General features: G+C 36.5%; 1 protein-coding gene across 1 annotated transcript in view; it reads left to right on the forward strand.

Annotated features, from left to right (window-relative positions):
* LOC306875754 (protein disulfide-isomerase A5-like) overlaps positions 1-16,801 on the forward strand; it is a 51,679-nt gene extending 34,878 nt beyond the window's left edge. Inside the window, exons 14-17 of the mRNA XM_079426473.1 lie at positions 2,316-2,446; positions 7,282-7,352; positions 12,916-13,050; positions 14,813-16,801. Of these exons, the coding sequence (XP_079282599.1) occupies positions 2,316-2,446; positions 7,282-7,352; positions 12,916-13,050; positions 14,813-14,893 (418 nt within the window). The 3' untranslated portion in view covers positions 14,894-16,801. The remainder of the gene's footprint in view (positions 1-2,315; positions 2,447-7,281; positions 7,353-12,915; positions 13,051-14,812) is intronic.
* Positions 16,802-22,362: the final 5,561 nt, after the last annotated feature.

Below are 22,362 nucleotides of genomic sequence, written 5' to 3' on the forward strand. Positions count from 1 at the left end.
CTTAACCAGTCCAATACTATTCCTCTCACACCATATAATTGTAACTTTAATAACAAGATTGAATGATCAATTGTATCAAATGCTTTCTTTAAGTCGATAAACACACCTATTGTGTGTTTCTTATTGTCAGTTGCACTTACTATGTCCTCAACTATATTCATGGTCGCAGAAGCTGTAGATCTACCTAAACGGAATCCATACTGGCTCTCGTTTAACAACTGTTTTTTTTCAATAAATTCATCTAATTTTTGCACAAAAACTTTTTCAAGGACTTTAGAAAATTGAGATAATAACGAAATTGGTCTATAATTTGTAAACATATGCTTATCACCGTCTTTGTATAGTGGGACCACCTTTGCTACCTTCATCCTATTAGGGAAGATCCCTGTTTGAAATGAAAGATTAAATATATAACTTAAGGGTTTAACAATACAATCAATGGTTTTTTTCACAATAATCATATCTAACCCATCCGTATCTGTAGATGTCTTGTTTTTTAATGCATTTACTATAGAAAGAATTTTATTTTCACTAACATCTCCAAGAAACATTGATTGAAGGACTCTACTCCCCCTTATCCCTCCATTCTGTAACCCTGAATTATGTTTTTCAATATTCTCTGCTAGCTTGGGTCCCACATTTACAAAAAAGGAGTTAAATTCATTTACTACTTCGTTTAAGTTTTCAATTTTCTTATTATCCTCGTTTATAAAATAATGTGGTGTACTGTCCTGACCTGATGTACTTTTCCCAATCAGCTTATTCAAAATATTCCATGTTCCTTTAATATCAGTTTTGTTTTTTTCCAATAAGCTCCCAAAATAATCTTTTTTCGCTTGCCTCATTATTGTTGTTAATTTATTTTTATATAGCTTATACTTCATTTCTGCTTCTTTTGACCTAAATTTGATAAAATCTCTATTAAATTTATTATTGTATTCTGCCCTCTTTCTCTACTGTCCCTATATAAAAGTGTAAAAAAAAGGCCTTGAAAATATGCTGTTTCTGCAATGCATCTCTGCAGAGGCATTAATGTACAAAACAGATAAAACACAATGGCTGTTTTTGACTGGATGTAGTTGTTTATGTAGGTGGATGGAGGTCTACATGGGTAAATGCTTGTTTTTGCTTTCATTTATTTCTTCACACTTTGTCATTTTTATTTCTGATGGAAGTGGATGTAGTGCTCAACTAAGGTCAGGTACAGGTGAGGCAGAAATTGCTTTTTGTTGTGCTGCTCTTCCCCTTTGCAGTCTCTTAACTCTATAAATAGTCAGGAAGGTCCATTATAAATACTAAAAATGTGTCCAAGTGCCCACTGATGGTCTTGTTTTTATGTTAAAGTGGTAACTGAATGTTACCTAGTTAGAACAAGTGTTAGACTTCTGAAAAAAAAAAGCGAGACTGCAGAATTGTTTGAAAGGGCCACATACATTTGACCTGGAGATGTTTTTCACGCATTACCGAACTTCACACTAAGAGGGCCACATAAATGACAGGGGTTCAGTCAATAGGAACATGCTCTCGAAAACACACACTGACTGATTCTAAAGAGCAACCTGCGTGTGGGCTGAGAGCTTGAGAATTTACTTTTACACTGCTGTCTCCCTTGACTCTTTGGGATGTGTTCAACAGAGCTTGACTACAATCAATCACTGCTAAACTGACCTCTCAGTGGAAGAGCTTGGCCTTGCTTTGATCCTAGAGCAGTCCTTCTGTGCGGGCATCAGCTATGAGTTTAAGTGGCATCTCACAGGTCCCAGAACAGCAGGGCCCAGCGTGTTGTCAGATGGCAAATACTGAGGACTTGTAGTCATGCAATACGATAATACCATGGGACATGGGATGTCAGGAGAGCCCAAGTTTGGGTTTTGTTTAGTCCTGAGGTGCAGTCATGTTTGAAATTGTTTGTTGCGTGATATGCATATAATGTAGCCTCAAAAAGCATTAGAATTGCAATAACAAAATATCAAACCATACATATACACTATTATTCAACGGTTTGGGGTCAGTAAAAAATCTCTTACGTTCACCGTGGTTGAACACCAAGAAATGAATACTTTTGTTATTATAGAAATAATTTTATGCAATTAAATTCTGGCTTAAATGTCTAAATACTTTGGCAGCCGTTATTTTCTCTGAACTCATGGGTGTAAGTCTAATTACATCGGTATTTTATTCAGTATATTGAAGTGATTATAAAAATTTTCACAGTTATTTCACAGTGACCTAACGTGGCTGAGTGTTACAGTTTCTGAGATGTCAGCCTAAGCTTACCTATTTAATCACAGGCCCTTTCTCTCTGTTTCTCTCAGTCCCCAGGCTCCACCTCCTCCAGAGAAGTCATGGGATGAGATGCCGTCCAGCGTGAGCCACCTGGGAGCCGAAGATTTCAGGGAATTTCTGAAAAAGAAGAAACACGCCTTGGTCATGTTCTATGCTCCATGTAAGCCTTCTGTTCTTTCAGAAATACTGCAGCTGTAGCTTCGGTCCCAAAGCACATATCCAGGCTTTTCATAAACCTTTTAGCGTTACAGGAAAATGAATCAAAATTCTGTTGCATTCTCCTAAAGCATGATGTGTGATTGCAATTATATGGAGCACTGAAATGTGCAGGTGGCGTAACATCTGCCAAATGACAGCATAGATATTGTAAAATATTTACAATAGGTCATAACAGTTAAATATGATGTATGTTTCTGATATGGTAAAAACCATTTTAAATGTTTAGGCTCGAGGAAGCAAAGGGAGATTAATTACTTGTGTATCTCTTCTGCCTCTGTTATTATTTGTGAAGACAAACACAGTTTAATGCACTTCATTATAATTCATCTGAGTTGTATAGTCCTTTTTACATATTCCATAGTCTTCCATAAAGAATATGTTTGACAAAAATAGTGTCTTACACAAACCCTAAGCAAGACCAAAGTGACAATGGCAAGAAAAAGAAAGACAAACAACCAAGATGGTTGAGGTTTCATATACATGTATATATGTATATGTATATGTATGTATATATACATACAGTGCCCTCCAAAAGTATTGGAACAGTAAAGTCAAAATTGCTCTGTTGGCTGTGGAGTCGAGACATTTACAAATATGATTAAAAGATGAATATGAGACAAAACTACAGAATGTCACGTTTTATTATTGAGTTATTCAACATAGATATTTTACCAGCTAAGAAGTTCAGCACTTTTAGAGTTTCATCCCTCTATCTGATGTGAGCATAAGTATTGGAACAGTTGCCTCACAGGTCTTTCTAAGTGATCAGCTGTGTCCTGTTGCATTAATTCTTCAGATATTAAAAGCAGGGAATGTGTCGTATCAGTTACATCCATTACTTCTGTATTCTGAATCTTGCATTCGATGATGACACACATTTGGATGCTAAAAGAAAAGAGGAAGTCAATTAGAGCTATAGCAAAAACAAAGGGCATGGAGAAATCAAGAGTTTGGAAACCACCAGTGACACCAGCAACCAACAACTACCTGAGAAAACAACAGTAGTTGATGACAGACAAATCATAAAATCTGTGAAAATTAACCCTAAAAGACGTGTCTGTAAAATCACCAACAACTTCCAGAAAGCTGGAATGATGCTCTGACAATCTACTGTCCTCAGGAGACTTTGACACAGAATTACAGATGCTACACAGCAAGATGTAAACCTCTGACCAGCACCAAAAATAGAAAGGCAAGATTAGAGTTTGCAAAAAAGCACAAATGTGAGCCAGAAGAGTTTTGGAACTGTGTTTATGGACCGATGAGACAAAGATGAACCTTTATCTAAGTGATGGGAAAGCAAAAATGTGGAGAAAAAAGGGAACTGCAATGATCCTAAGCATACAACCTCATCTGTAAAGCATGGTGGAGGTGGTATCATGGCATGGGCATGCATGGCTGCCTCTGGAACAGGCCCTCTCAACTTTACTGATGACTTAATGTATGATGACAGTAGCAGAATGAATTTAGAAGGGTACAAAACCATCTTGCCTACCAATATTCAAGAGAAGTGCTTCATATTGCATCAGGACAATGACTCAAAACACCCTGCCAGTTCAGTCAAGGAATTTATAAGGGCAAAGAAATGGAAAGTGTTAGATTGCCCAAGTCAATCTCCAGATTTAAATCCGATTGCACATGAATTTCTCCAGCTGGAGAGGAGAGTAAAGGTAGAAACTCCCCAAAACAAGCAACAATTGGAATTGGCTGCATTAAAGGCTGGGAAAAGTATTTCAAAGGATGAGACCAAGAGTCTGGTGATGTCTATGGGTCCCAGACTCACTGCTGTGATTGTGCGCAAGGGTTCCGCAGCTAAATAATAGCTTTTAATCTTTTATATCTGCCTTCTGTTCAACTGTCCCAATACTTATGCTCACATTAATGAGTGGGATGAACTCTAAAAGTGCTGTTCTTTTTATTTGGTAAAACATGTATGTGTTGAAACGGCTAATAATAAAATGTGACATTCTGTAGTTTTGTCTCATATTCATCTTTTAATCATATTTGCAAATGTCTTGACTCCACAGCCAACAGAGCAATTTTGTCTTTACTGTCCCAATACTTATGGAGGGCACTGTATGTATGTATGTGTGTAATATACAGTATATATATATGTATGTATATGTGTATGTATGTATGTATGTATGTATGTATGTATATATATGTATGTGTGTGTATAGATGGATGGATAGATAGATCTTAAGCATCTGCTAACTAGAGATATATAGATAGATATAGTTCATATGACAAGATGAAGCTTGTTTCTCTTGTATATTGTACATCTGCGACAAACAGCCCCAGATAGTAGCCAACTCGTTGTGACACTCTTCCAATTTGCGCAGATGCTACAATACATTTCAAACTGTTTTGAAATCTGGCCAACCATTCGTTAGGTCTGCGCATTGTCACTAGCAAGAGAGCAGCGATGAGCAACAGCCAATGAAATTGCAAGATGAGGGCTAGACAGTGGGCAGCAGGAGCCAAAAACAAAACATCAAATTGCTGCCCACGTCTCCCCCAACACGTCTCATCTTATTGGCATTCGGCTCATTTTATCCTTTTTCTTCCTTCATGTTTATTGTTGACATGTTAATGTCAAGAATGGTAGTGTTGCTATGTGCTTGGGTTTGTGTGTAAACAAATCTCAGGATCATAGGAATAGACAGGGAGACTGATCTTGTAATTTAATGCACGTTCTCTGCCGTTCGTTGAGTAAAGTTTGCACCAACATGACAAAACAATGTTTTGGATTGTACATGGCCATACTAACTCTTATTCTTGTTAAAATATATCCAGATACATTGCAGTAATGAAAAAATGTACTTAATTTCTCATAAAAATGTTACAATGTAAAAAAAAAAACCTATAATGGTCCCATTTTCTATGTGTTATTTATTTATTTTAGTATATATGAATTATGTACTTATGTAATCCATTTAATTATGTATTTTTGGATATGGATATGTTTTTCCCCCTTTAAATAACAGCTGGCTTGACTTGTGCTAAAATTTGCAACGCTCGTTGGATTTTTTCAGTCTGTGCAGCACCACTGTTGGTTGTGCACACATTTGAGAACATAATTTCATATTAATATACCCTTTTTTGTTATCATAACTGAGGCTTGTAACATACTTGCAGTATGTACTCAATGAACTCAATGAACAATGCTGTAACTATTTGGCATTAGACTGTATTGTTTCATACTCCACAACTACAGATCTCTCAGTCTCACTGGATCCTTTAATTACAGCTTCTTTTTAGGTGTAATACAAACAGAAATGACAAACGTAGCTTTTGTATTGATTATTAAAGACTGTTAATCAAAACAGTTCATTAGTGGCACAAATGATGGTGTGAATAGTGCCCATTTAAAACAAAGCTATTGAATTGAATGATTACATTAGTATTGCTTTGTTCTGGTGAACGGCACCATTCGAAGAATGTGATAGTGGGCAGCTTTCATTGCTGTGAAGTAACTTTCTACTTAATGATAGGGCAGGTCTTCGCATTTGTACGGAACTGAAGGTTTAAATATCACCTAGCTACCCTGATATTAGTGGTAACTCTCTGGAGCGAGCATGATAGTTGAAACATGTTCTTATCAGAGCAGACTCGAGGGCTTTAGTTCACACAAGCCACATCCCTTATGTCAGATGTCAATGTCAAGTCAGTACACCACCAGTGCATTCTGGGAGTGTCTGGGGAGCAAATGTTTCGGTGCACTGGAATGATTTTGACACTTGGACCGCCCTAGAAATTGTTCCCAGGGCAACAACAAGTGAAACGGACCCCAAATTTCTTCTTGCATATGATGAAAAATGATTATGTGCTGTTATTTTAAGTACAGCTTTTGCCCACGCTTTGACTTCTTGATTAGCGTATCTAGCTGGGCACCGAGACAGACTCGCATCGACCTCGCATGAGTTTGGAGGCCTGCCCAGCCTTTCTTCTCCTCATATAATGGCAACATGAGCCAAAAGGGAAGGTACACAACTTTATGCTCCATTATTTATAATGACCCTCGTGCGTCCTAAATTTAGACCCCTTGTTCCTCACACAAACAGGCCTTTGTTTGCTGCCGTGCAAATTATGACCGTGCCATTAACTGCCATTTAAAAGTCACCAGTTTCCAAAGTGAACTCACTTACTTGAAGAACTTTTGTTTAAAAATGTAAAGTGGCACAAGTGTGTGCAAATAAGATTGCGTGACAACCTAAACCAGCACAGTAATGAGACGGTTGTCCCATAGCTGTGTAGCCATGCCATTTGGCAAGTTTTTAGCTTTAGGCAGCTGTTTATTCGATGGCAGTTGTTCATTTGAAACATTTAACTCCAAATGCCATGCATAATTTATAAGAATAACACCCTTAGCATCAAAACCACCTCATAAGAACAGGATGGAAATTAAAGTTTAGGCGTTATGACTAAGGAGGGTAGAAACTCTTGCCTGTTCTTTAGTAAATTTGATAGACACATATTGCCTCAGGAAAGCCCCCGCTGGGCCGTCTATGAGAATAATAAAGTGACTTTTGACGAGCTATAAAGTTGAATTCTGTCTGATTACGTGCGTATTTGGTTGTCTTAAGTTATTGTCATGGAACTGATGTCTTTTTATTTGTAAAGAATTCAGTCATTGTGTTCTGCTCTTTTGCTTTAGTATTCATCTCTGTGTTCGTCTATTTGTGTATGCTGGGATATATCACCTCTTGCCGTGTGTTCTCGGCATTATAAGGTGAGACAGCTCGATGAATACTTATATTTTACTGTTTTCCCTAGGGTGTCCGCACTGCAAGAACGCCGTCCCTCATTTCACCACAGCAGCTGAGCTGTTCAAAGAAGACCGCAAGGTGAGGCTCAACACCATTAAGGAGATTTCCAGCCACTCTAAATAACAAACCCTTTCAAATGACTTCCAGGTTCTGTCAAGCGCAATCAAGTTCTCCCTCTCTCATTCAGACAGCCTTCACACATCCTAGAATTTAATCTCTTTTCATCTCCAGAATGTTCGCAAGGTCTTCAATGTCATAGTCACTGTGCTGTCTGATGCTGTTGACCTTCAGTCTTCTACCTCACATGTTATCCGTCTAGTGTTTCTCTGTTGATTTCTATATTATAGTGTGGAGCAGACGATGCTGCCTTGGCCATGTTTTGTCAGTTTAAGTCAAGCACTCACTACAAGACTTCTTTGCCCCTTTGAAGACTTGCGTTGGTGTGTGGATGCTCATGGCTTGTGGCGGAATTGTATTTAGATGTTTAGTCAGTTGTTCCATCTGATGTTACAAGGTTTATGGAATGTTTTTGAAAAAAGTCTATTAAGCTTTGATAAATAGTACAGTAAAAATAATAATATTCTGAAGTATTATTATGATTTAAAGTAACTGGTTTTCATTTTTATATATTTTAAAATTATTTCTGTGATGGCAAAACTGAATTTTTAGCAAACCGTTACTTCAGTCTTTAGTGTCACATAATCCTTCAAAAAGTGTATAACATTAGTATATTAGTAGTATATGTAATTATGAAAGTAAATGCAATAGAACTAAATGTTAACAAATCAAACTTTATTGTAAAGTGTCAGTTATTATTGTCGCTCCTAGCCCTTATTTATTATGCTTTTTTTTTAACAAAAATACATTTTTGAGAAAAATATTTCCATACAACATCAGATCATCAAGGACAGGTCAGATCATTATGCAGCTCTCAGATGGCGCAAGGTCAAACGTCATTGGTTCTTGCATGTCTCATGATGTCAGTTATTCTGTCTATTATTAATGTCTATTATTCCCCTCTTACATTCACTGCACGCTTAGAGTTTGCTGTGATCTGTGGCATTTTGTTGCAGACTAGATGAAGACTTAACACATGAAGGCTGACATATGCTTAACTTAATTCACACATTGCTTTCATTTTGACGAGTGCTGATATTTTGACTTTTTTCACACTTCAGACTCATCTTTCTGAGTAACACTCTATCTCAGGCTTCTACACTCTAACATTTCATCATTCTCTAAATCTTTCCTCTTTCTCCCAAAACTTCTTTGAAAGTAGCTCTCTCTTTTGGATCTTCAGAGGCCTGTAAAAACATTTCCTTTGGCTTCTTTAACAGCAGACATTTATCACTGGCCATAAGACATTGATGTTGAATTGTTATTTGCAAATGTCTACAATTCATCAGGCACAACGTCAGTCCTCTTCAATTTCCCTATTGCTCTTGAGTTTAGACTTGCGCATAATCGTTATTCAGATGGACTGCATTTGGAAATTCACTTTGCCAAGATTCCAATGGAGCCAGTTTTGTTTTTTTTTGTCTTAGATTTTGTGCTAACGCCCTTAAAGATATTATTAAAAACAGATACTGATTGTCTGAAGACTAAAAGCTCTGTTCGTGAAGCTCCATATGCTGGTTTTTCCAAACAGTGAGCCACTTCACAGCATCCTTTAATACACAGTCAGTTGTTTTTCCCACATGCGTAAACCTCTGCTCCTGTCTGTCAGTCATTGCATCTCAGTAGAACTGAATTCATGAAGCATGTGAGACCACATGAGCATCAGAAGCTTTTTATTATTTACACATTATATCACAGGGCTGTTGAATGCTTGATTCAGATTGGTTGGCAAAACATTCTAAGGCATGCAATTATTTTCCAGCTATGAAATGGTTCCTGGTCCACATTACAGTTGCATATCACTTTGCCCAAATGATTTTAGCTACTTCAAAAGTCCTTCCAGCCTAAAACAGCAAATTAACCAAAACCCACAAAGGCTGACCAAGAAAACAATTATGACAAACAATAGGATAAAAATGACAAGTTTTCCATGTTTTCCCAAATAAATTACTTTTTTTCTCTTTTTTTTTTATCTATGGAAAGCACACTTTTTTTCCTCTCTCTCTCTGTCTCTGCATGCACACACATACTAGCTTTGTTTCCATCCAAAGTTGTGAATTTAACTTATTGGAATATTGCATAAAATATTTGCAAATAAAGCACCGTTTCCATCCCACGAGTCAAAGAGAACAAACTCATCACTGGCAGTAAATTTCACTGACACTAAAATAGGAGAAGCCACTGAATACAGTAATTTTCATATATAATAAATTACTTGCACCTCAGAGCAAGCAGATGAAACAGTAAATATGGTCATTGTTTAAGGATGTGGATGCATGCTGTATGAGAGTGCAGTCATGTAAGATAGTTCTGGGAGGCAATTATATAGAAATATTTTTGCTCAGGCATTTCAGAATTACCATAGCATTTCAGATGCTGTGCAATGAGATTTGTCCGATGCTTAGTCAAGTTATGCCATCCTATTGCACAAAGTCACATGAATGTATTGTTGCATGTGTAGGAATTTATTCGCTAAATGTTTCCTTCTCCCATTATTCACATTAACTCTTTTTTGCACAAGACAAAAACCACCTCGCGAGTGTAAAATCTTTTTTGCAAAATAAGGGGGTTTTGTTTTTTTGAAATTCGCCTTTTCCATCACTCATTTCTGATGCAATACTTCAAAATGCACATAAAAACAGGGTGATGGAAGCATAGCTACTGTACAAGCACACTTTCTCACACTCACATTTGCAAGCTCTAAAATGACATCTTGAAATTAGCTACATAGGCTTGGGATGAGATGAATAAGAAATTAGTTTTATACACAAGCGTTTTGAAGCTGAACGATATCTTGGGGTGTGGTAACCGTGGTATAAGTGAAATTGATTGACTCTGGGCCATTCAATTATTGAAAAATAATGCATGGCTCCATTACAACCTGTGTGTGCATTATTTTTCAATAATTCAACAGGCCGTTGTCAATTATTCCTTAGTTCATATCCTGTATATGAAACTGCTCACTCATTCACTCATCCATTATTCACTACATAGCGAATACCATACTTCACTCTAGAGAAAGGCTGAGGGAAAATGAGTTACATATGATATCAAGGACTTCCAAGAACACTTTCAGTCTCACCTCTCATACTGAAATACATTTCCAATTTTTTTATTAATGATTTATGAACATTTTAGGATGTATACAAAGATAAAGAATACATGAATACACAGAAATAGAAATTGAAATGGTAGACTTTTGACATGCAAGCCATATGTTAGTAAATAATGTGGATGAGGGCTTTTCCAATGGAATAAAATAAGTTGCCTTGCCTTAATTCCAATACAAATCAGTGCAATAGTCGTAAAGAAAATGGCAGGGCATATGGATTAGGGACGCTCAAAAATTTCATTCAAACCACATATGGATGTAATTTGGATTGTGTTCACTAAATCAGACTACAAAGAGCTAAACAATCAGATTTAGCTTTTTTGGGATTACCCAATATGCCCATCAATTTTTATTCATTGATGCATCAAAGTAATTCTAGTGCAGTTCAGCACAAGATCAGTTGAATTTGCAAATAAATGTGACCCTGACACTCAAACAAGGAGGTTTGTTTAATTGTATCAAGGGTTTGTGTTTCTGGTTCCACTTAGAGTCCAATTATCTCCTTGTTCCTCTGTTCATCCTCTGTTCTCATTAGTGTTCATTTCCTTTATGTACAGTGCATTAGTAAACATCTTGAAAGGCCTTCTAGCAGAAAAAGGGCTTAGAACCTCATTCCTTCAATTCTTAATATAAAGCCTCTTTGCACTCTGTTGTTTATTCTTGACTATTAAACAGTTTTTTTGTAGTGAAAGATAACATATGCTGTCCAATTAAAAACAACATACTTCAATTGTGGAAAAAGGCTAATGGCTTAAAGCCTAGTCTTGGTTCAGATGTTCTTTTGTTGACCTGTTTTAACTTAATACCACCAAATGGAAATAACTTCTCTTCTGTAATATTCATGAGCTCACTGGCTATTTCATTTCCTGTGCGCAATGACCTGGGCTCTTTCTCTGTGAGGTTGATAATTACTGTCTGAGATGGATCTCTGTGCCTTTGTGAATGACTTTTTTTGTTAACCTCATCCATCTCATAAATCACCCTCTGTAAGCACAAAATCCAGAGTTTCCATGAGTCTTATGTTGCTTACATCTGCTTATTGGGGAGGTTATAGAAAGATCAGTCAAGTGCCAAGAGGGTATTCCACCAACACGAGGATCGATATTAGAATTGGCCGGCAACCAAATGAACAATCCTTTTCCTCTCCATTTTTTCCTGTCGATATAAAGACAGAATAATCAGACACATTTGTCAACCTCCAATGAAACCCTGTAATCTTGGAGGATCATGTTTGATTGGTGCACCAAGATCCCTAGCATCGCTTTTCGTGTGAGTTGTTTTTGTCTTAAGAGTGAGAATACTACATGCCAATTTCACTAGATGAATTCATTCGTATAGCGACAAACGTGGTTGCCATGAAGATAAATATTGAGTTATGCAAAGGCGGCTTTTTGTTTTCACCTTTTGAGTGATAAAATGCACTGAATACCATTTGACAGGGCTAAAATATGCCTTGACAGCATCTCTTTTTTTAGTCGAGAGATATTTATGGTTCATTTGTTTGTTTCGCTAGCTGCCGTCCTCAGATATCCTGAGCATAAATCTTTGCTCTTGTTTTAATGTTCGGGTGTTTGCTATATTATTTTATCTACGCTGCTTTGAATGGCCTTTCTTGACAGGAATGTATTACTCATTTTTCATTACCCTAGAGAAAAACAGCAGGCTAAATTCAGGACGTAGGGGTTCAGCGAGCGAAACTGTTCAGTCAGTGCCAAAGCAGCTGTGCTGTTAGATTTCACAGTTACGTTTTCACACATTAAAATATCTACTCCAAAGGGCATAGAAGTTTGATTTTAGGTGCTATTGACTATCAGCTTCAGGGTTTTTATATGTTGCTGTCATTCCTTCTTAATTGTTTTTGCCATATTAGAAGAAGGTTTATATACAAGCCAATGGTCATCAAGAAGATTCAAATGTGGTGCCATGCAGTCCTATGGATTATTGAGTAGTGTTTTACATCTCTGTAAATTGGCCCAATAGAAACTCAAAGCAATGTTCAGTTCAGTCCACACACTATGCAATACGTGTCAGTGCAGTTAGGCTGTTTGACTGAAAATGTGTTTCAAATATATAGCTTTCTCTAGGGAAAGTATATCCTCCCAGGAACTTTTGCACAAAGGGGTCCCCAAGGGGCTCAGGAGCGTAAACAATGAAACCATGATCAGACAGCATAATTCCTCACCAGCACCACTACATCGTGCACTACTCACAAACTCATGCCTTTTTTGCTGTTGAAAAACAAGTGTGCTTTTATTTTTTTATAAAAAGTCCTGATAGATGCAACCACACCCACAGCTCTGTATATATCACATTGTAATACTATTTGATACAGCATACTTAGGGGAAGTAAGGGTATTTAATCTATGACAGAACTGTTTCATGTCAAAATAATTATGCTTTAATTCCTTTCAGATTGCATATGCTGCAGTGGACTGCACAAAGGGACAAAACCATGAGGTGTGTAAACAGGAGGGAGTTGAGGGCTACCCAACATTCAACTATTACAACTATGGGAAGTTCAGCGAGAAATACAATGGGGAAAGAGGGGTAAGTGCTCTTTCATGTGATTTTGTGAGTGATTTGTATTTAATACAGTGGCCCTATTAAGAAACAAATAAAAATGTATGAATGCTATTGTATATGACAGAACATCAAAGTTGTAATTTTAGGTAAAAGAAAGCACAAGCACACTTTTCAAGCAAAATGCTTGAAGGGTTTGAAATGAAAAGGATTGGATCATGATTAAGGTTATTCTGTTTAAACTGCAGACTTTACGCTCCATCTAGTTTCAAGTACATGTGTATATTTTAACCTTTTAATTATTTTGTTTTTGTTTCCCATTTTTATTTAATTTCATGGAAGCACTAGAGAAGTGGTTCTCAACCAGGGGTCCGGGGCCCACTAGGGGGCAATTCTATATAATAATAATAATAATAATAACAACTCGAAATTACATTCTAAAAAATTGACACAAATACCGAAAATCGCTTTTATTTGGGGGCCTTCAAATATTGTGCACAATATAAAAATACAAAAATATTGTGTTGGACAGTGGGGGGCCTTTAAGAATCACTGACTTACATCATCCTGTTGTATCATATCGTGAATCCAAAGTAATTTCACATTCTTATCTAATGTGACTGCACCTTTGCTAGAACATGCCCATATTTAATGTGATGAACTACAGTACAGCTAGGACAAATAAAAAGATAACAGCAGAGACAGAAAAGATCTAGCGTAATTTATTTGCAAATGCCACCTTTATTTTGTCTTGGTTAATCTAAAGTGGTTCTCAAACCTTTTACAGCGGCATACCCCCTGGGGCATTTAACATTCTTCTGCATACCCCCTTTCTTCCACTTAGAACACAGTCACACCCTTTGACAATATTTGCCCCCTCAAATTGAGTCACAGGTGCATTTTTACCTTTATAGAGGCAAGGTTTTTCTAGTCTTATTAATTGAATGCCATGTTTTATTTCATATTCTTAAAAATGAAAAAGTTTTTAAAAAACTAATGGAACACTGCTGTAGGCTATGTTGCTTGGAGACACACACCAGCTCTATTGCAGATTTCATAGGAAATATTATTTTGTTGCAAAATATAACTAAAATATTGACTATATTGTGTTTAAAATGTACGCTACATTTAAAATGTAAAATGTTAATGTAATAAAAAAATTGTTGAACTGTTGTATAAAATCAGTCTCCATTTCCAATTTTTTGGATATTCAAGGGAAAATTACATTCTTGCTCGTATTTTAAACATGATAAACAAGAACTCGCACAGGGTATATTTCTATATTGAAGAGAGCTTCTTAAATCCATCTCTATGTACAGCCCGTGTCAATATTTATTTTTTTATGAAGTGCTAAAAACCTACTTGAAAGATACATTGAACAGCAGTGCGACTTTCTAAAGCAGCACACTCAAAAGGCATCCTATCATACGCACGTTGCTTGTGCAGATACAGTCAGTTTTGACCACAAATAAATGAGGTAATTTGATTAGATGTCATGTATTTGACATGCACATTTCCTGTTTTTATACTAAAGCGGCATTTTGCTTGTCAGAAGTGCATGCTCTGTTTTAATGGTACTTTAAGTTGGAGTAGAATTAAATGAATGCCAAAACTCTGCATTTTATTTGCGTACCCTCACGTCACGTATCCCTGGTTAGAGAACCACTGATCTAAAACAATGACATTCATTTGACATGTTTTTTAATGCATTTATATGCAAGTGTCCAAATACTTTTTGGGGCCACAGTGGTGAATGTTTTTGTTTTTTTTCACTGTCTACCCCCTACAGGAAGCTGGCTTTACTGGTTTCATGAGAAATCTCAGGGGCCGAGACCAAGAGAAAGTGGGCAAGCGGAAGGACGAGCTCTAATAGTGTGGGTGTGGGCGTGGTTCCTATAAATGGGAGGAGCCTATCATTGCACTGTGACTTGGGCAGGGACATCCCAGCACTGATGCCACAGACTTGAAACCTCAGCTAAAAAGGCTATTTTTTTATACAGCTGTGCCCTTATGTTTGTAATACCAATGTACAACCATCAAACCACTTTTTGTTTTGCGTTGTTTTAATTTCCTCTGACATTTTTGAAATTGTTTCCAAATACTGTGACTTCAGTTACTGAAATCCACACCTGAAATCTATGCAACACTGGGCCCTCACTCGCCAGGGTCCCATACGGTGTTTAATGGGGAAAACTAGTTATCGCCAGGATACATTGCTGTCACTCCCATTCCAGTGGGGAGTAATAATGTGTACAATCGTATCTGCAAATATTTTTGTAAAAAAGAAAAAAGGAAAAAATGCTGTATGACATCATGGTTTTGGGAGTAAAAAAAAAAGATGGAGAAAGTTGTTGTAGCTGAACTTTGTGGCCTTAAATGTTTGAATAACTGTCGTCCAAATATTTGACTATTTTCAAGAAATACAGTACTAGGGCCAAAATTCAAGAGCAAATACAAGGACATGTATTCAAGCAAGTCGGTTTTTCCTCATGTTTTATTGTCAGTTGTGACAAAATAAAATGACGTAACAAAACTGGAAATGCCAAAAAAAAGAAAAAAATAATAATTTTAGATTGAAACAATGTTTCAGGAGTAATTCCTGGAAGTTTAATCAATGAAAATTTCTGGGCCCTTCACATTCCATTGTAAATGAACGTTTCTGCTTATTTTAAAAGTCTTGTCTGGTTATGTAGTTTCTGATTTACTTTGCTGTTCTAGATCTAGAATACACATGGATAGTTCCTCTTCTAAGCATGGGAATGGTACAATAGGTGATGATGGGAACCATAGATAATGTCTTAATTTATGCGGGAGTGAGATGGTTTGCTTTAAGGTATGCTGAGTGATGCTCATTCAACACGTCTCGCTGGTTTAAACAGTGTAGTGCCAGAGGATCTGTTTTACTCGCTCCTTGCCAGATGTTGGCACTCTTAGTGATACCACAACCCTTACCAGTATCTCTGTGGCGACTCCACTATTGTGTGTGTGGAAAACTCCCTGCTCTAGGCAGTATACATATTTAATGATCTTGTAGCTGAACTTTTGTTGTATAATTCAGAAGGTTGGTTCGTTTCATTATGAATAAGGTTCTCAGGGATAGCGAAACACAATTGAAGAGCACTATCACTCATCATCATTTGCAATCCAGTTGGGTGTTCTCTATTCACGTCGCCGAATTATGAATTGTTTACATGTGTCTTCGGGAGATGGAACACGAAAAAAAATGTTGAACAGGAATTTAGTTTACATTTCCTTGCCAAATTTGCGGCAAGAAGTTTTGAATAAAACATGAGCCAAGGAACGTTGATGCATAGATGTCAATTATATGCAAGATAATGGCTTTAAGTTCAAAATACTGTCTGTAAGGTTAAAGCGGGATCACATGCTGAATTTGAATTTCATGTAGCTAAACGTAAAAGGGTCCTGTTGTGGGGAAGGGTACAGATAGCTTGCCAGAACATGTTCAATAATGGTCCAAAATGAGATATATTGGATGAAAGCTTGCACAGATTTGTCTCATTATGTGCAACCAATGTCGACATGGTTCGTTTGTGCATTGACATTTTCATCAATATTTGGATGGTCAGGGGCCTTCACCTGGTTCCTCTGAGTTATTCTCTTGTAGAAAGGTCTGCTTTGTCTTATCCCAAAGGTCTGTGGAATGTTGGAGCTACAACAATGCCAAGAAGTCACTGTCGCCTTTATTTTTTTGTGCCCAGCCATATGTACAGTTTGCTGCATTGATGAACACAATGCAAAATAAAAGGCATACATTTCCAAGAACCATTGTCAAAATTATTCAAATAACATTGTGAACATTACTTCTTAATTGGTAATGAACATACTGCGTTTAAAGTGCAAAAATGTTAGATTTCTTATTTTTTTCAAGATTGAAATGGAAAGTTTTAGTATTACTTTTTTTCCCAGGGCATGATGGTGAAAAAATCCATACACTTAAATTGAAGATATATCAGAGTATTTTACAGTAGAGATATATATTATCTTATAATTGAGCACAACAACATGCTAGTAATTTTACCCAGAAAATAATAATACCCACATTGCAACACTTGGCACTATACCAATTTTTTATGATGTTTTTCACAGACAGGCAAAAAAAACTGCAATTTATAAGAAAGATTTGTGAACTTTTGCTGTGGTTCTTAAACACCAAAGGACAAATGCGGACTAGTTTGCAAGACCCCTCATTTGTTTTCTGTTTGAAAGCTATAGTCTGCAATAAGGCCACACATACTTGATGTAAACACCTTTTTTTTTTTTTCCTGAAAGTAGGATAAGAATACATGCACACATGCTTATTAGATATCAACTTTTATCATACTAAATAAAGAATAGGACATCTGACCAGAAGCCTGTTCTTTTGGAGTTGTTCTTTTTCGTTTCACTTTTTGGGTAAATATGGGAAGATATGTCACTGCTTTTGAAATGAATGAGAAAATTAGTCTTCCCCTGCTGTCATTTAGCACCTCTGCTGTCATGGTGGCTACAACAGGGTACAACAAATAAATTGCCTGATGAAACTGCGAAAACAAGCACTACTGTGCTGTTCCTGAGTAATTTCTTATCAAACTTTTCTGTCAGGTGTTTCTGTTTAAGAAAGTCTTCCTGGACTAATTCTGTCATGATCTCAAACGAGCCGAGCCCTTTGCCATCTTACTGCACAGGAACCCTTGTAAGAGGCATGAGCTGTTTGCCAGATTGGAAACTCAAGGGATGAGTCACTGTTGGACATTTAAACGGCTGCCCATGGAGAAACACCTGCTGGTGAAATGCATATGTTGTCAAGTGCAATATGTGACTGTTTAATGGTTTGGAGAGAAGGATGGTTCCATCAAAATTACATGGAGGAAGCTTACTGAGGGTGCAGGCAATTACTTTTGCCTGGATGCACCCCTACATGTCAGAACCAGGGGTAAAAGGAGGACAAGAAAATGCCAGCATGATTGGAAGTTAAGAGTATAGAAGATAAAAACACATTATGCTGTGTGTTATAAACACTACACATACGTTCTCTGTATAATTGGGTGATGCCAAAAGTTAATAAGGCGTATCCCATCTTACTGACCTTAAACATCCAGGAAATCGTGAGGAGCTGTCATAATCCAGACATGGCCTGTCAACCACCTTTCTTTATCACCAGGAAATTGTTTGCCAGTCCAGACTGAATGCAGGGCAATAATTTGTATCTGTCAAATATAAGCACATAGCAACTTCATAACGCTGGCATAAAATTGTTTTCTGTTGAAACGTTTTCCTGTTTTTGGAAAGAGAAGAACCCTTTCACCACTAAAACGAATAAGCTGATAACAAAATTCAATGCGTTATGTAATTTAAATCTTTAAATTAGTATATTAAATTTACATTTTTATAACCATGACACCTGAGGCGTTCGATTAACAGGCAGAGCATGTGAGATTCTAGAAACAAATGTTATGCTGTTAAGTGGAAACGAACAACTATTATTCATAATTGCGTTGTTCCATTTGAGCAAAAGTTAGTTACGATTAACTTGCATTGTAGTTAGTTACAATTAGTGCTGTCAAACGATTAATCGCATACAAAATAAAAGATTTTGCTTATATAATATACAGTGCCCTCCATAAGTATCAGAACAGTAAAGATAAAATTGCTCTGTTGGCTGTGGAGTCAAGACATTTGCTAATATGATTAAAAGATGAATATGAGACAAAACTACAGAATGTCACATTTTATTATTAGCCGTTTCAACACATACATGTTTTACCAAATAAAAAGAACAGCACTTTTAGAGTTCATCCCACTCATTAATGTGAGCATAAGTATTGGGACAGTTGAACAGAAGGCAGATATAAAAGATTAAAAGCTATTATTTAGCTGCGGAACCCTTGCGCACAATTACAGCAGTGAGTCTGTGACCCATAGACATCACCAGACTCTTGGTCTCATCCTTTGAAATACTTTTCCCAGCCTTTAATGCAGCCAATTCCAATTGTTGCTTGTTTTGGGGAGTTTCTGCCTTTACTCTCCTCTTCAGCTGGTGAAATTCATGTGCAATCGGATTTAAATCTGGAGATTGACTTGGGCAAACTAAGACTTTCCATTTCTTTGCCCTTATAAATTCCTTGACTGAACTGGCAGGGTGTTTTTGGTCATTGTCCTGATGCAATATGAAGCACTTCTCAATGAATCTGGTGGCATTTTCTTGAATATTGGTAGGCAAGATGGTTTTGTACCCTTCCAAATTCTTTCTGCTACTGTCATCAGTAAAGTTGAGAAGGCCTGTTCCAGAGGCAGCCATGCATGCCCATGCCATGACACCACCTCCACCATGCTTTACAGATGAGGCTGTATGCTTAGGATCATTGCAGTTCCTTTTTTTCTCCACATTTTTGCTTTCCCATCACTTAGATAAAGGTTCATCTTTGTCTCATCGGTCCATAAACACAGTTCCAAAACTCTTCTTGCTCACATTTGTGCTTTTTTGCAAACTCTAATCTTGCCTTTATATTTTTGGTGCTGGTCAGAGGTTTACATCTTGCTGTGTAGCATCTGTAATTCTGTGTCAAAGTCTCCTGAGGACAGTAGATTGTCAGAGCATCATTCCAGCTTTCTGGAAGTTGTTAGTGATTTTACAGACACGTCTTTTAGGGTTAATTTTCACAGCTTTTATGATTCGTCTTTCATCAACTACTGTTGTTTTCTCAGCCGATCAGGTAGTTGTTGGTTGCTGGTGTCGCTGGTGGTTTCCAAACTCTTGATTTCTCCATGCCCTTTGTTTTTGTTATAGCTCTAATTGACTTCCTCTTTTCTTTTAGCATCCAAATTGCTTGCTTTTCTCTCAAAGTCAGCTCCCTCATCTTCATCCTGGTTTGTGTGTGTCATCATCGAATGCAAGATTTAATACAGAAGTAATGGATATAACTGATACGACACATTCCCTGCTTTTAATATCTGAAGAATTAATGCAACAGGACACAGCTGATCACTTAGAAAGACCTGTGAGGCAACTGTTCCAATACTTATGCTCACATCAGATAGAGGGATGAAACTCTAAAAATGCTGAACAACTTAGCTGGTAAAACATCTGTGTTGAATTACTCAATAACAAAATGTGACATTTTGTAGTTTTGTCTCATATTAATCTTTTAATCATATTTGTATATGTCTTGACTCCACAGTCAACAGAGCAATTTTGTCTTTACTGTTCCAATACTTTTGGAGGGCACTGTATGTGTGTGTACTGTGTATATTTACTATGTATATATAAATGCACACACATGCATGTATATATTTAAGAAAAATGTTACGTTTATATATTAAATATTTTTATATATGATATAATTTATATGAATATAAATATATACATGTAAATGCATGTAAATATTTTCAAAATATATGCTGTATGTGTGTGTCTTTATATATACATAATAAATATACACAGTACAAACACATACTGTATATTATGTAAACACTTTTTTATTTTGGATGAGTGTGTATTTAGCTACCACTTGTAGTACACTTGAACCCATCTTTCATACACTAGTACACTCAAGTGTACTACAAGTGGTAGCTAAATACATTTTTTAAATACAAAGATAGTATGTTAAAAGTGCATTTTAGTTCATATTCATGGTGTCTCAAAATAGCACAGTTGAGTACACTTAGATGATCTTAAGTTTATCTTAAGAAGTACTAAAGGATAATTTTTAGTATATTAAGTACAAAATTAGTGCGCGAAAATAGAGCACTTTAAGTGCATTATGGAAGTGTACTTGTTTTTCTCCTGGGTGACTGTGACTATAAAGCTGATATATTATTTTGTTCATATTCAACAATGTAAATTGTGTCTCCAGTTACATTTCTGTTATAGAGAGTATTGTTTCACATTCTATCAGTTAATTCAACACAGCCCTTTCAGCTTGGCGAGAAAATGAATAGCCTGTGGAAATATTCAATAATACAAGTCACTGGGACAAATCTCTCGGTAACAGAAGTCAATGGCATAAATACACCCCCATTATCTTTACTGGAGGAATAAAGATTTTTCTCCACCTTCGCTCTGAAAGCAATAATCAAAATGATGTGCACCACTTTGCCAAGAAATCCATACAAACGCATTCTCTCCTTGTTTCACAGATGTGGCTTTAAAAGCAAAAAAAAGCATATGTTTTCTCAGCAGAATAAGAAAATGACACTTTTGAGCTTTAATTGGGTTTTATGAAAAAAGACACCCAAAGGCTGTGAGTTAGCATCCCTCGAAATGCATAATAATCCTGCTGTTGTTTTTAATCATGCATAAAATGTATATTTCTAACGGATCAGTCATTACAGGGGTGCTTTAGGGATGAATGAGCATTTGGCAGGAGGCAGCGTTTCCTAAAGTGATGTCTATATCCGGTGTACCCAACCCACTGAGGTTGATCTTTTACTTTTCCATATGTTGCTGCAGTATTTTCAACCCACTCTACCACTCCACATCCCGTCAGTATGAATGACAACATCTTCATTTGTCACCCTGACACTCTTGCACTAAATACATAGCTTTAGACTACCAGCTAGTCATCGAACATCATGGGTTTGACACTGACAGAACTACAAAACACTACAAAAAAATCAGATTTTGTGGTTTGTGAGCTTGAAAAACAAGAATGCATATTTAAACTCAAAGCAGAGGTTGAACTTTTATCTTTTAATGTTGTGTCATCTAAACATCAGCATTTGTGATGATTTATTCCATCATGTTCTGATGTTAGTTCATCTATTTTTTTGTGACTGAATGAAATTATGTATTTATATTACATTAAACATCACAAAGCTTTTTTTTAACAGGGTATTCATGAGCATATGATATAGATTGGAGAAGTGTTTTTTATTATTGTTATTTTATTTTGTAAAGTAAAAACCCCCTCAGTAGTAGCTTAAATATGAATTCACAGTCGTCATCATAACTGCATTATAGATCTATTTAAGAAACTATTCTATTTTGCACCTCTGCATCACTATTTCATAGCCTGTGTTTTTTTCTTTCCAATATACATGACACACACACAGTATGCTACATTCTTAACATGTAGCCTAGCCTATGTTCTGATAAAACAAATAATGTTTGGTTGAAATCAGGGGACAATCTAAAAGATTTGTGACAGACCTGCACACATAGGCTATAAATCACATCTTAAATTAGCACATTTAGTAATTAAGATAATGCAGGCTGTGTATTTCAAGAAGTATTTTATAAGATCTTAGTGTCACGTCCAATTTCCCAAGACAAATAAATGGTTTCCAGTGACTGGTTGGCTGATGTTCACTTTAAAGTGACCCATAATGCTTTTCCTCCAG

Source organism: Barbus barbus (assembly GCF_936440315.1).
Source record: "Barbus barbus genome assembly, chromosome: 10".
Taxonomy (NCBI): domain Eukaryota; kingdom Metazoa; phylum Chordata; class Actinopteri; order Cypriniformes; family Cyprinidae; genus Barbus; species Barbus barbus.